The sequence below is a fragment of the Drosophila guanche genome, unplaced genomic scaffold, assembly GCF_900245975.1.
Source record: "Drosophila guanche unplaced genomic scaffold, DGUA_6, whole genome shotgun sequence".
Classification (NCBI taxonomy): Eukaryota; Metazoa; Arthropoda; class Insecta; order Diptera; family Drosophilidae; genus Drosophila; species Drosophila guanche.
Window position 1 is genome coordinate 15,556,211 of NW_022995743.1, and position 12,868 is coordinate 15,569,078.

Below are 12,868 nucleotides of genomic sequence, written 5' to 3' on the forward strand. Positions count from 1 at the left end.
ATATTCCTTGATGTGGAGGTTATTTTGGATATTACTAGCTAGTTACAAATCTCAGCACTAAAACTATAATTTTATCCGATTTATCAATCAATTCTCCACCGATATACCGTAAATATACAATGAACTCAGTTTCGTAGTCAAATATCCTCAAAAGTATATAATTAAATGGTCACCCTGGTGCTAGTAATTAAAATGTGAGCAGTGTGACCGCTGATGAATCGATAAAAATACCGCCTGACCGTCAGAAATATACCTAACTTACGTATTTAATATACAGATGGATCTCATATTCCTCAACTGTCAGCAGCGTAATCTTACGCCAATGATCTGGTTATGGCGACAATTATACACCCAATTCCCAACAATTAACACTGCATTCCAGTCGAAGCTAGTTATCGCTGCATTTTTGGACATAGTTTGTTATCGACTCCTCGATATTTTTCAATTGTATATCCGATATGTTATGTCGTTCGCGTTGCCAACCTCTCCACCTAAATACAACACACTGGGAACGCTGCAATCAGCTGCGGCAATTTCGCATCGATTCTGTTTATTATTTCCTGGAAAATGTTGCAACTCGACCGAAAACTGATGCAAAATGTGAACCGCACTTAATGGCCGACCCAACATGATTCCCTGGATGCGCGAAAAGTTCAACGAGAAACGCGCAAAGTGGCTGGCGAGAAGTAAGCGCTCATCCACGCCATCGGCCGACAGTCCGGGAAGCAGTCGCGTCCACACCGCAAGCAGTGCCAGCGATGCAGAGAGCCTCAGCTCCGCCTCGCTAAATGTGCACACGACAGAGACGGAGACCCAGACGGACGTTGTCGTGGTCAGCCGACCCACTGTGGGTGGTGGCAGTTGCGTCCTGCGCACGCCCTCGCCGGCCCGCAGGCGTCGCATGCACCTGGAGCTGCAGCTGCACCTGCAGGCCACTGCGGTAGCCACACAAACTGGCAATGCCGCTGGTGATCCACTGGACACACCCACTCCAACACAGCAGCATGAACATGCGTAAGTTGGCAGGCACCTAAATGTCTCACCCAAAACGATTACCAATATATTGAAATCTTTTTTGTATTTTTTCGAAATTCTCCGTTGGATTTCCCCACACAAACTATGCAAAAACTGCGCAGTTTGTTCCTCAGGTGTGTCTCGCTGCTCTCTGGGTGATCTCCAGCCACTAATCGTTGCGCTATCTTGCAGGAAGACATGCCATTCCAGCCGCGTGGACTCGTCGGGGTCCACGGGCGTAGACGGGGAGGATCCTCTGAAGGCGGGCGACTCCATTACGGTGCGCGTCATATGTCCCAGCTCGCGGGTGCTGGTCTTCAAGACGAACGTTAACAAGCGCCTTAATGACCTAAAGAGCGAGGTTATCCTGGAGCTGAGCGACGATCCCGACTCCATCCAACTGTTTGCCCCGGATGTGCGGCATTTAAATCCACGCTACCGCCTCTATCGGGCCGAGTACTTTGGCGGAGAGCTGAACGAGGCCGAGACGTTGGCCCAGCTGCAGGTGCGCAACAACGAGACCTTCATTCTGTCGGCCAGGCGCAGCACGCTCACACAGACAGTGTCGCGCATACGCGAGGTGCCTGGTCCCAATGAGCAGCTGCTGGAGAGCGCCACGCGGTATGTGCAGACCAACGCCAACTCGCTGCCCACCATCGATATTAACGAGATCTTTCAGCAGTCGAATGTGAGTGTTATGAGGAGTTGTTAGGGGAGAGTTTTGACCTCCATTGCCATTGCCATTGCCATTCCAGATTCAATACGATGTGCGCAAGGTGCTGATCTCCTTGGCCCAGGCCTCGGCTGCCGTTTTGGGTGCTGGGCCGTATGCCCCGCGCCTGATAGCCATGCTGAAGCAGCGGCTGATCAATCGACGCAACCATCAGTCGGACACGCTGCAGTGTCTCGTGGATATGGGCTTCAAGCGGGAGATGGCCGCGTTTGCCCTCAAGGCCAACAGTGGCATCTATTCCAGCACGTTGGAGTGGCTGATACAGAACCAAAACGAGGATGTTCTCCAGGAGCCGGCCATCAATATGCAGCAGAGCATGTCCTCCATATCTCCCTCCGCCATTGTCACCAATAACGTAAGAATCGAACGCGAACCCGTTCCACCGAGATAATTAATTGACTTCACGTGCCCGCAGGAAACCATCGAGAACACCGCTGCGCTGATGGAAATTGTGCGCATCTACAGCCATCGCGACTCGCCACCCAGCGAGGAGATAGTCGAATCGCTCACCGAAATGGGCTTCGAGGAGGCCGCCGTGGTATCGGCGCTGAAGCGGACAGGCAACAACAAAGCCTCCGCCTGTGAGTGGCTCTGCGACAATCGTTCGGGCAGTGTCATTGAGCTGCGCGAGGGTCTTGCACCGGATTCGCCCATCCTCAAAGTCATACTCGAAATGCCGCAGGTCCAAATGACGCTCAGCAATCCAAAGACATTTTTGGGTGTGTAAAATTATTCCTATTGCCACGTGGAGTGCACTAATTCTTATGTTTTGTGTTTGTTAATAGCATTTTTGGCCATACTGGAGAATGAGCATGCAATACGCGTGTGGCGCGGCGATAACGACACCACCTCGGTCATCACACATATCCTGCAAAAGTACCATGAGGAGAAGCATGTGCTGGGCATCAATCAGTTCTATACGAACCGCTGGTGATGTCAGCCCCCAAGTGGCTTTATAAATGAGATTAACCAAATGATATATTTATACATACAATCGCATACTATATACACACTCATTCCCAGGCGCACACCCAAAGCGGGTTCCCATTTTTTTGGGGTGTGAAGAGTATTTTTGTAGCCAAAAAAAAACTATGAATGTAAAACCGCACAAAGCCAAAGATGCAAAACGCTTTGCCCGAAGCACGCAAAGAAAACGCTTACCGATCAGTACGAATAACGCATATTAAATAGAGTAACTAGAACTAGTCAGCCTCAACAGTCAACAGTCAGAAAGAAGGCCAGGGCACCGGCCCTCACTTAGTCTATCAAATATCCTATCATCCTAACTGCTAACTCAACTGCACTCTATATATATTTATGTATATGTATAACTCTCCCGATAGTTGTAAGCGAGCGAACTTTTTTGGTGATTTCCGTGCATATTTTGCAAAGCTATTGTACATTCGGGGCTAAGAACAATTAACAAGAACAACCGACAAGCGGTAACCGATATTGAACACAAAGTATTATTTTGTAAACCAAATATTCTATTAGCATTGTTTTAACAATAAGCAAATAAATCAATTAGTTTTTGATATAAAAAGGAGAGAGTTGCACTTCTGTGGTGTGTTTGGCTCCACCTAAATAATATTTTTGGGCCGCGCTTAAGCTGGCATGTAATTGTGGGAAAGTTTAGTTTTAATTCCTCTTGACTAATCGACCAAATTCACCGAAAGTACAGCTGTGAGTCCCCCCTTCCAAAAAGGTACCAAGTAGCTGAATCTAAATGAATCATGCCATGCTTGTTAAGCTGTTATCGGGATACAGTAGGTATTAGGGGCAGCTAGGGGTATGAGTAATATTTAACCAGAGTGATTCACACATGCAGATAAGTGGGGGTGGGTGGCCGCACTATCCCTCGCCAGCGTAATACCAGAACATATGTTAGGCGAAACAGAGTTCTTTTTTCATTACTCTTCATTGCAATTTGTATAAAGTGTATTGCTTTGTTGTGCGTCAGCAGCAGCAGCAGCAGCAATTGCACTTTTAATGTATTACAATTAATTTTTCCATGCGGCCGCACATTTCTCACATTTCATTGTTTTATCTGCAGCCAGGCCACCACCAACAGCAATGCAAAAAAAAAAAAGAGCAGCAGCAACAAAACAGAACTGAACAAAACAAAACAAAACTATTATATGCTATTCAATTGTTTGCTAACCCTTTCTTTCTCTTTTTTATACCAAACGCTGAGTGCGGTGCCCTTGATGGGGGGATTGGGAGCGTTGGTGGAATTTTAATTTATGTTAAGCGCGTTCATGTACTCGTAGTTCTCGTGGTTGCATCCATGAGATATATTCACTGGCAAGTGGCTTTCAATTAATATTTTGCGTGCCATTGTTAAATTGTTTAGGAATTGCAGAGAGAGAAAATTACTCGATGTTATGGTCAGAAATTGTTTCTATTAAATGTTTGCGGTTGCAGCGGCAGCGGCAGCTGCAGCAGCAGACTCTCCACACGCTCTCCGCCTAATGGCCCATGGCCCATGGCCCATGTCGCTGGCGCCTGGCGCCTGGCGCTGCTGACGATGCCCATGCAAATCTATCTCTAAAAATTGATGACGCATGCAGCGTAAGGGACCGGCGGGACATAGCATTTAGTATAATAAATCATCTGGAGTCACAGGGTTGGTGGAACCTCTCGAGGCAAATGAGTTTTTGATATTATCAAAAGACGAAATGCATTGACAAGGACGACGAGCAGCAGAATAACATCCTTCAGCTAATCCTCCCCCGCAGCAGGCACACGCCCCAGGCCAACACCCTTGCTACAGTTGGCCATAAAAAAAAACATCAGCTTCGAAGCTCTAGATACCAGATCCAGAGGGGTTCTCTTCTGCATATTGAAGTCGTGTGGCGCTGTGCTGGCAATTTCCGTTGCATATTGGCAGCCGCCGCAGAAAATTTATAAACAGCATTATCGACGCCCCCACCGCAAGCGAGACAATGCGAAACCGAGCAACCGGAGGAAGATATGGTGAATGGTTGGGTGGTTGGATTGCCACAAAATTCCTCAATCTGTATGAAAATGAAAATGTTTTGTCATTTCGCATTCGCATGATTTAAAATTCCTGTCTTGTCGCATGCGATTTTGGCGAGTTTTTTTCATGTTTATATTTGCCATTAAATGAAAAACTTCCCCGAATGCATTTAATATGCATTAATATGGCCAGGCTTATGGATCGAGGCATCCAATATCGAATACATCTATAATAAAATATTGAAATTGGCAAATGCAAAATACGTGACATGCCCATTGTCAAGATGCTCCAACATTGTGGGTGCGGTGGAGTTACGAAATTAATCCATTAATATAGGCCAAAGCACAATCAACCACAACAAATTGTGCCACAAAAAGAAGGATAGCAGGACAAGGATGGATATTAAATGCGATTTTCAATTGCAATGCAATACAAATTTAATTTAATTTTATTTCTCGATTTGTCCTACATTTCATGCACTTTCCAATGTAATTGGATTGTTGTAATGCTATGTGCGTAGACCAAGGGGCGCATGAAACTGATTTGCATATAAGTAAGCTTCATTTCAAGCAGGAAAAAAGATGTATTTATAATTTAAATTCAAGAACCTCAACGCTAAAATAAAATTGAAATGTATAAGCATAGTTCTTGGCGAAAAACTTCGTCAGCTCCTGGGTATGGCAACTGATAGACACACCCTTGGAATTCCGTATTCATACGGCATCCCATCCCAGCCCAATTAACCATTTAAAACCGAATCGAAGTCCTTCATTAGCAAACATTACCCAATGCCCATTTGCTACCCTCATAGTAGCAAATATTTCATTTATATGCCATAAATACTTGTATGAAACTTTCAACGCGACATGAAAATTAAACGAAAACGGGGGAAAACCCATCTCCCCACATCAGATATGTATCCTCGCCCCTCCGCCCTGTAGCCCATCCTTGTGGCTGTCGTTTGTCTTTACGGGGCAGCAAATAAAAATTCTGCTTTAACGCATGAAATCACACAAAGATACTAAAAATTTGAACATGCAACTTTATGTTTTGGGTGGGCCAAACGGCATGGAGTCTGCGTCAAGGATAAACTGTCCTTTACTGGGGCACTACTCTTTCAGGCAGGGAGCACACAACAAACACACATGCATACAAAACAGCAACACCAAAACGATACAGTTTATGACGCAGTAGGCCAACAGTCCAGTTCAGTCCAGTCCCCCCCGGTCCACGGCTCATAAATATAAAAATTAGTTGCCGGTCAGTTAGCAAGTGGGTGGGTGGACGGTTGGGTGTTCGTCCAGTGTCGGTCCGTTTCGGTTCGCTTCGGTTCGGCCTCGACTGGAAGGAAGGCCACGCTGGCCGCCCACAATTAATTAATTAGTTCAGTTGACAAAAATTGCGGTGTTTGCTGGTGGGGTGAATGTGGGTGGGTGTGCGAGGTGTGAGGGTCATACAGTCAGGGTTCGGGTCCTGCGGCCAGCTCGGCATGTGTCTATGATTGGACTGGGTCGATGTCTCCTCGAGTGAGTGCGTTCGTGTGGGTGTGGGTGTGGTTGGGTGACCGTTTTGGCTGATTCTAATTATGTTTATGCGTCCTTGCTGTTTGTGATGTTCCATTTGGTTGGAATAACTGAAGTCACAATGTCCAAAGAATTGTTTATACATAAATAAACAGCACATTTCAATTATTCCACAACAAATGTTGCATCCAGCCCTTTGACTGCAATGATTTAATTATAAACTTCGCGGGCGCATAAACCAAGGGCTTATGTGCATATTATGCTGTGTGTGGTGTGCTCATAGTTATGTACATGTGTGGGTGAGACTGTTTTGGGTCCACTTTGACCATTCTGTGTGTCATTTCAGTCAAGGGTCGTGCGGCAGGCTGCAGTGGTCAAGTGTTTTCATAAGCGTAGCAAATATTTTCACAAGGCCAATTAGTGGGCAGCCCCAGCTGACCGCACAGCTGCCGAGAGTGTGCCGAGCCACCCGTCCCATTATTATTCCCCACTCTCTTCCCCAGAAACCATACTGTTGGGGCCCTTTCCCTATGCGGCTGCCAACCTGCTCCATTTATTCTCCTCAGCCCTCAGCACAGTTCCCAAAATTAATAAGAGCACCAAACTTTCGAGTTTCTCTTCTTTTTGGCTCTGGTCTCCCCTCCATCCGCTCTCCTCAGCTGTTGCTCCCTTCTAACATTCTGGGTTTTTGTCAACGACTCCTCCGCCACTGCACCATACCCCTTACCATTGTGAGCGAGCAACATACTTGCGAACAAAAGTGAAAAAGGCAAAAGCAATAAAGTTTTCAATTGTTTCTTTCGCACTCCATGCAAGAGTAGAGTTCTCTCTCTTCTTTTTCTACATCATCTTCTTCATCCTCTTATTTGACTATTTTTAGTTTTTACAGTTTTTGTGTGTTGTCGTCGGCAGAGGGAGATCCAGAAAGACGACTGCCTGCTGCTGCTGCTTGAAAGTTTTTAACTGGCGCTGACTTTAAGTGCAATTCAGTGCCGAGGCCGAGGCGCACAAAAAATGCTAAAACTTTTCTCTACACACCACCACCGCCCTCCCCACATGCCCTCCCACTGCCAATGACTTTTTGTTGCCGGTCGGTCTCCCGCTTCCTCTGAACCCTCTTGTTCTATTCTGTTTTGCGGCTGCCACATTCGTTTTGTTCTTCTCTCCGTTTTCTCCAGTTTAAAAACGCATTGCCAAATGTGTCACACAGAAGTTCCCCTTCTTGTTGTTTCTTTCACAATACCCTTGCAGAGGGTATTCTTATTTGGAGCTGGAGTTGAGTGGGTAAATCAAGTTTTTGTGGGAAAACTTGCGAATGTTTCCAAAGGTAGTTCAAGCTTTCTTTAGAAATTGCATACATATGCACGTATCTACTCATAATATTCGAAATCGCAGCTATGGATTTGCAGCGGTGCATCTACAAGGGTATTAAGCGCTCGACCTTTGTTCCTTATTTTGTTTTTCGTTTCTGTTTTTACTTCTGCCCAGCACAATGCAAGCTTGCACACCGTTATATGGCAGGAGAGGGAGAAAGCGACTGCGGCATGCGGTCGCTTTGTATCATGCATTGCACATTTTGCACTTGACACAATGCAAAAAAGCAAGAGGATGAACGTGGGAGCGGTAGCGGGAACGGGAGAGCCATGAGTCGAACGGCACTTAGCGGGTCAGTGCTCACCGCTTGCTCTCAGCCCGCCTGTGGCCCAGGTGACGATGGCACAAAGGACGCCGTTACCATAACAATCTGAACGTATCTAGGTTGAGTGTCCTAATACGTGGCTAAATACTGACGTTCATGTGTTTTCCCATTTTAAAAAGTACTCATTTTAGCTACAATTCCAGGTCGCTCAGTCTTCACAGCTCTATGACCTTCCGCGTTTACTCTCTTTTCTGATTGCTCATCAGCTAATGCACAACGGGCTGGCAAATGTTTACGATTATGAGGATTTGTACCATTGTTTGGTATATAATGACAGCGTTTGAGTAATTATACAGAAATTGCAACGTTAAAGAACACTTTTTGATAAACTGCATAAAACTGTACTAAATAAATATTGATTTTCTCTTGTTATCAGTAGTTCATTGTAGTGCTTCATTCTATCCATCCAAATTGGAAATGGATCCATGTAGACGCAAGATTGAAATCTTTGGCCATTTGTTTTTATCCGATTGATTTCTCAAGTCAAGCTAATTTTAAGCCGATCTGACACTAACAAGCTGCGTCTCAACTTACTCAGCTGGCGGACAGAGCTATCGATGCGGACTCCCATGACGGATTAGTTTTTAATGAGTCCGTTAGGCAGAAATTAATGAGGCAGCTCGCAACAGACCGCCCACTGTACACCCCTCTTCCTGCAGGTCTGGACGCATTCTCACGTGCGCGGCAAATAAATCATCATTGCCAAAAGCCAAAGGAAAAGCAACAAATACCAAGGAATACAATTGCAATTTCCTGTATCCTGTGTCCTGTTCTGGCCTCTTCCCTCAAATCCTGACAAATGAGCGCAATTTCATAGCTCAAAGGATATTAACGTGTATTAGCAGCAAAACCCCTGAGAGCGAGAGAGAGAGAGATGGGAAGAACGAGACCTGGACCGAGCGAATGCATTAAGTCAACTTACTGTGGTAAATAGGGGGGAATTAACTAGAATGACGGCCATCGAGGGAGGAAAGCACGTTGCACGCAGCATCAAATTTGCTGCTTCATCTATAAGGATTACGGGGCCCAAAACAGTAAAAACTCATAAAGAAATTACTTGCGAGAAATGCAACAAGCACAAACGCGCCAAGAGGGTGGAAAGCTTGTACTGTGGCTGGAAGAATGGCCAAGTAAGTGGGTGGGTTGTCCTCGTTGCGCAAACATGGAATATGCATTAGTTGTACATCCAGTTGTACTTCATGATTTGAGGTTTTTCTATTACAAATATCGGCGGCTGACTCCCTTATGGAAAATCAACAAAGTTCTTAAGCAATTTATCATCAATTCAATGAAACCCAAAAGGCGAGCAGGCAGGTGCCAGCATCAACTTGGAGTTGAAGCTAAAAACGTTCGTTGCCCTTCCAAATGCATCGTTCGTATGGCAGCTAAACGGAGTGTAGCTTGTGTGACTCAACTACAGTTGATCCGGTCGCCAGAGAGCGACTTGTAAATACATTTCATAAGTAATACGCCATGCAAAGGGCACATATTTCCCAAGAGTCTCATTGTCTCTTTTTCGCCCTTTACACAGTATTACTTTTAGCTCTGGAATCATTTACAAATACTAAAGACGAAGTGTCGTATGGATCCGTTCTTCCCATCAGGTGTCCTGGATGTTATCTCTTTTGCGGCTGGGCCATTAAAGTCAGTGCGGATGTCAACCACTCACAAGTTATTATAATTAAAGCCGAGCCCTGTACAAAAGGAGTTTCGCTTTCGCCGCTTCATTCCGTCTTACAAAGTATGTATTGTTTCTTTGGTTGAGTTCTGTGAAATGTTATTTGTATTTGTAATTTTGTGCGTTGTCTCGGGCGTTTGGTGTCTGTGTTTCGCCGCTGTTGTTTGTCGTTTGCTGCGGTCCCAAGAACATTCAGCCACAATAACAACCAAGTCCTAGGAACCGAGAACAACATCAACAGCTTGCCTTACAACGGAAATGGCAACGGCAACGGCAACGGCAACCGACGGAAGCAGGAACAACAGCGCACGGCTATATGCCTTTTTAACTTGATTTAATGAGTGCAGGGAAAGACATCAACAAGAAAAATGAAATAACTGTCATTGAGGACATGAAAAAGGGAGCGCAAATGGTGGATAGACAGTGCTGCCACCCCCACTCCCACTCCCACTCCCACTCCAGTCGGGTTGAGTCAGTCGGCCTGATGGAGTGCGAGGCTGTGGCGCTACTTAACTGGGACACGAAAGCGACAGGGGTCCGTCCGCCTGCTGCTGGCACTCTACTGGGTGTGGCAGGGCGCAATTATGCAGCAAATTAACGCTTTATATTTATTAAAAGGAAAACCCAAGGAAATGAGTATGGGCGTGGTCCTCCCACGGGGGATGAATGTCTTTCAGAAACAAAAAAAAAAGTTCCAGAGTACACAGTAAATTTTCTTTGGCAGTTGCCACCGAAAATATGGTCGCGGTAGTCCGGAGATGGCCTGTCTTGTTGAAAGTCTATCTATCAGGGTGCTCGTTGTCGGAGGAATTAAGATCTATTGTTATTGATATTTATGTGTAGGCTAACACTCAGTTAAGAAAAGAGAGAGGAGTAGAGTCACAGGTAGTAACAAGCACTTTAATCAGTTTGAACTCTTTCACCACAAAATGTCTCCTTTGACTTTATCATACTTGGAGTATCTTTTGGTAGCCCCGAATTACCAGCACACTTTGAGTCATCACACATTCGGTTTCAGTCTAGATTTATTATTCAGTTTACAGGCTTCTTATTCCACATATTCCATACACATTTATTCCATATTTGCCGCGCTACGAGATGACACACATGCCGCACTCCTCCATGACGCAGCAGGCACCTAGCATCAGGCAGCATTCCATTTCGCCTTGGGAGGGTCCTGTGGCCGTCGGGCCGTATTGGGGCTGCTCCACCACCACAACGGGCTGCGAGTACATTGGTGAGGGCATTATCACCTCCACCGGCGGCGGGGGCTGCATCACTTCGATGATTTCCGGTGGATAGTACGGATCGATCACGTCCATTTGGTAGCCTTGATTGTAGTACATTTTTCTTTTATTTCTTGGTTGCTTCCTTTGACTAACTTAATTTGGCTAAACGCTTCGACTAAGTGGTCGCTGCCCGGGTACGCGCCTATAACTGAAGCAACGCACTGAAAGTTTTGCCTCGTAATAAATATTTTACCCAATTGTATCTAAAGCCCTGGCAATTTGATCAATGAGCTTCCCCCTGATAACACACAAAGTACACAAAATGTTGAAAAAGAAACACCACAACAGTGACACAATCGCAGTACATAAACATATGTAGATAAATATATGAAAACATGTGTCTATCAGTGTTCGAATTTACATTTTTCTTGGCGGCCTGGGATAGCCTTTTAAATTCTCAATTAACAATCCGACATAGCTCTATGCACTTTGAATATAAACGAGTCTAAGACTGCCATTAACTCTGATTGCTTAGATATTTTCCCAACAATTAAGGCTGACAACAAGTTTTGTTGTTTCATTGCTGCAAAGTGTATATGAAAAAACTAAATAAATCACACATTTCAATTGCATATACCTGCACCACAGTTCTCGGGCACATTTCGTATCACATTGCGTATGAGTAATTTTGTTTAAGCTTTAGATAAAACCTGGCCAAGGAAAAGCACACACCACACACACACACAACTGATGGTAGGTGTGAGCCGGCACTGGCACTGCTATTCCGGCGACACCCTTGTCAAAATGTTTTCTGGGGAGGCGGCAGCAACTTTGAGGCTGCGGTTGCAATTCGAGAGGCCAAAGAGTCATAAAATCCTTTATCAAATGGCAACAGCAGCTCGGCAAAGGGAGCCAAACTTGGCAGCACTTTTGACACATTTTCCGGTTTTATTGGCAAATCGAGCCACAAATAAATAATAACTCGGAATGTGAACTAACTTCGCAATGATGTGGCGAGCATTTCCCCAGCCGCATCCCGAAGCCGGAAAACGATTCCCTTAGCCCCATTCCGTGTGTTGTGTCATAAAACTACAAATTTTTGTGGCATGTTATTAAATTTGGCTTTTTATGTTATGGCCCCGGCATTGAGATTTATGTAAGACAATATGTTCTGCGCGTTGCTGGGGGGAGTGTGTAGGGAGTGTCAAGCATTATTTATAACAAAGCGTTAAGTTTTATTGCACGAAAAAACTGTGTGTGGAAATTATGTGACCTCGAATGCCACTACATAGAAGGTTAATTTAACGTAATACAGTTAGGATGGATCGGTGGTCCAGTGTTTATGGAAGTGTTCTCCTTCCCTCACATGATGGTGCAGCAGCAGCAAGTATCGCCACAGCTACAGCAGCACGGGCAGCAGGGACACCAACAGCAGCTATTATCCTTTGTCGGCGGCGCTGGAGGCGACTGTACGATAACCGTGGTGGCAGGCTGCGGTGCCACTTGCACCACCTCTACGACACGAGTACGATGGTCCATGGTTTGATCGTTTGCTGTTTTGGGTCTATCGGAACCGACTTGTTGCACCGAGCGCGTTCTGTCTGGCACTGGGCATTACGCTGGATTTTACTATTAAAGTTAAGTTCTTTGCCAATCTCGGACTATTGCGCGACGAGTGTTATCTATAGATAAAGGCCACGCTGCCCCACTGTGTGCTCTTATCAGAGTCTAAAGCGTACTGGGAAGCGTAGTGTTTTGGTCTGTGTGAAGTACCCTATGTTTGTGGGGGTCTTACGTCGGTACAGATATTGTAATACAAGTAAATAGTGTAGAATTCCATTTAAATATGAAGTATAATTATATCAGAAATATCTACCAAGATACTGTTTTGTTTTTACCTTTATTTGAATTCCTAGAGTCAGTGGTTCTTTTCTTTTTATTAGCTTTTATCGTTTAACCAAGTTCAATGTGTTTTTGAACACGAGAAGATATTAATTAAATATTTACTTGCC

At 45.2% G+C, this 12,868-nt stretch overlaps 2 protein-coding genes across 2 annotated transcripts; one reads left to right on the top strand and one right to left on the bottom strand.

The window, feature by feature from the left end:
• The first annotated feature begins 503 nt into the window (after positions 1 to 503).
• On the top strand, positions 504 to 3,258 carry LOC117592367 (ubiquitin-associated domain-containing protein 1). Its single transcript, XM_034286070.1, has 6 exons — positions 504 to 1,014; positions 1,137 to 1,148; positions 1,207 to 1,702; positions 1,770 to 2,102; positions 2,163 to 2,466; positions 2,533 to 3,258. Exons 1-6 carry the CDS (start codon positions 629 to 631, stop codon positions 2,679 to 2,681), a joined length of 1,680 nt encoding a protein of 559 aa, XP_034141961.1. The 5' UTR covers positions 504 to 628; the 3' UTR covers positions 2,682 to 3,258.
• Positions 3,259 to 10,634: 7,376 nt separating this feature from the next.
• Positions 10,635 to 11,070, bottom strand: LOC117584168. Its single transcript, XM_034272936.1, has one exon. It carries the CDS (start codon positions 10,971 to 10,973, stop codon positions 10,719 to 10,721), a length of 255 nt encoding a protein of 84 aa, XP_034128827.1. The 5' UTR covers positions 10,974 to 11,070; the 3' UTR covers positions 10,635 to 10,718.
• Positions 11,071 to 12,868: the final 1,798 nt, after the last annotated feature.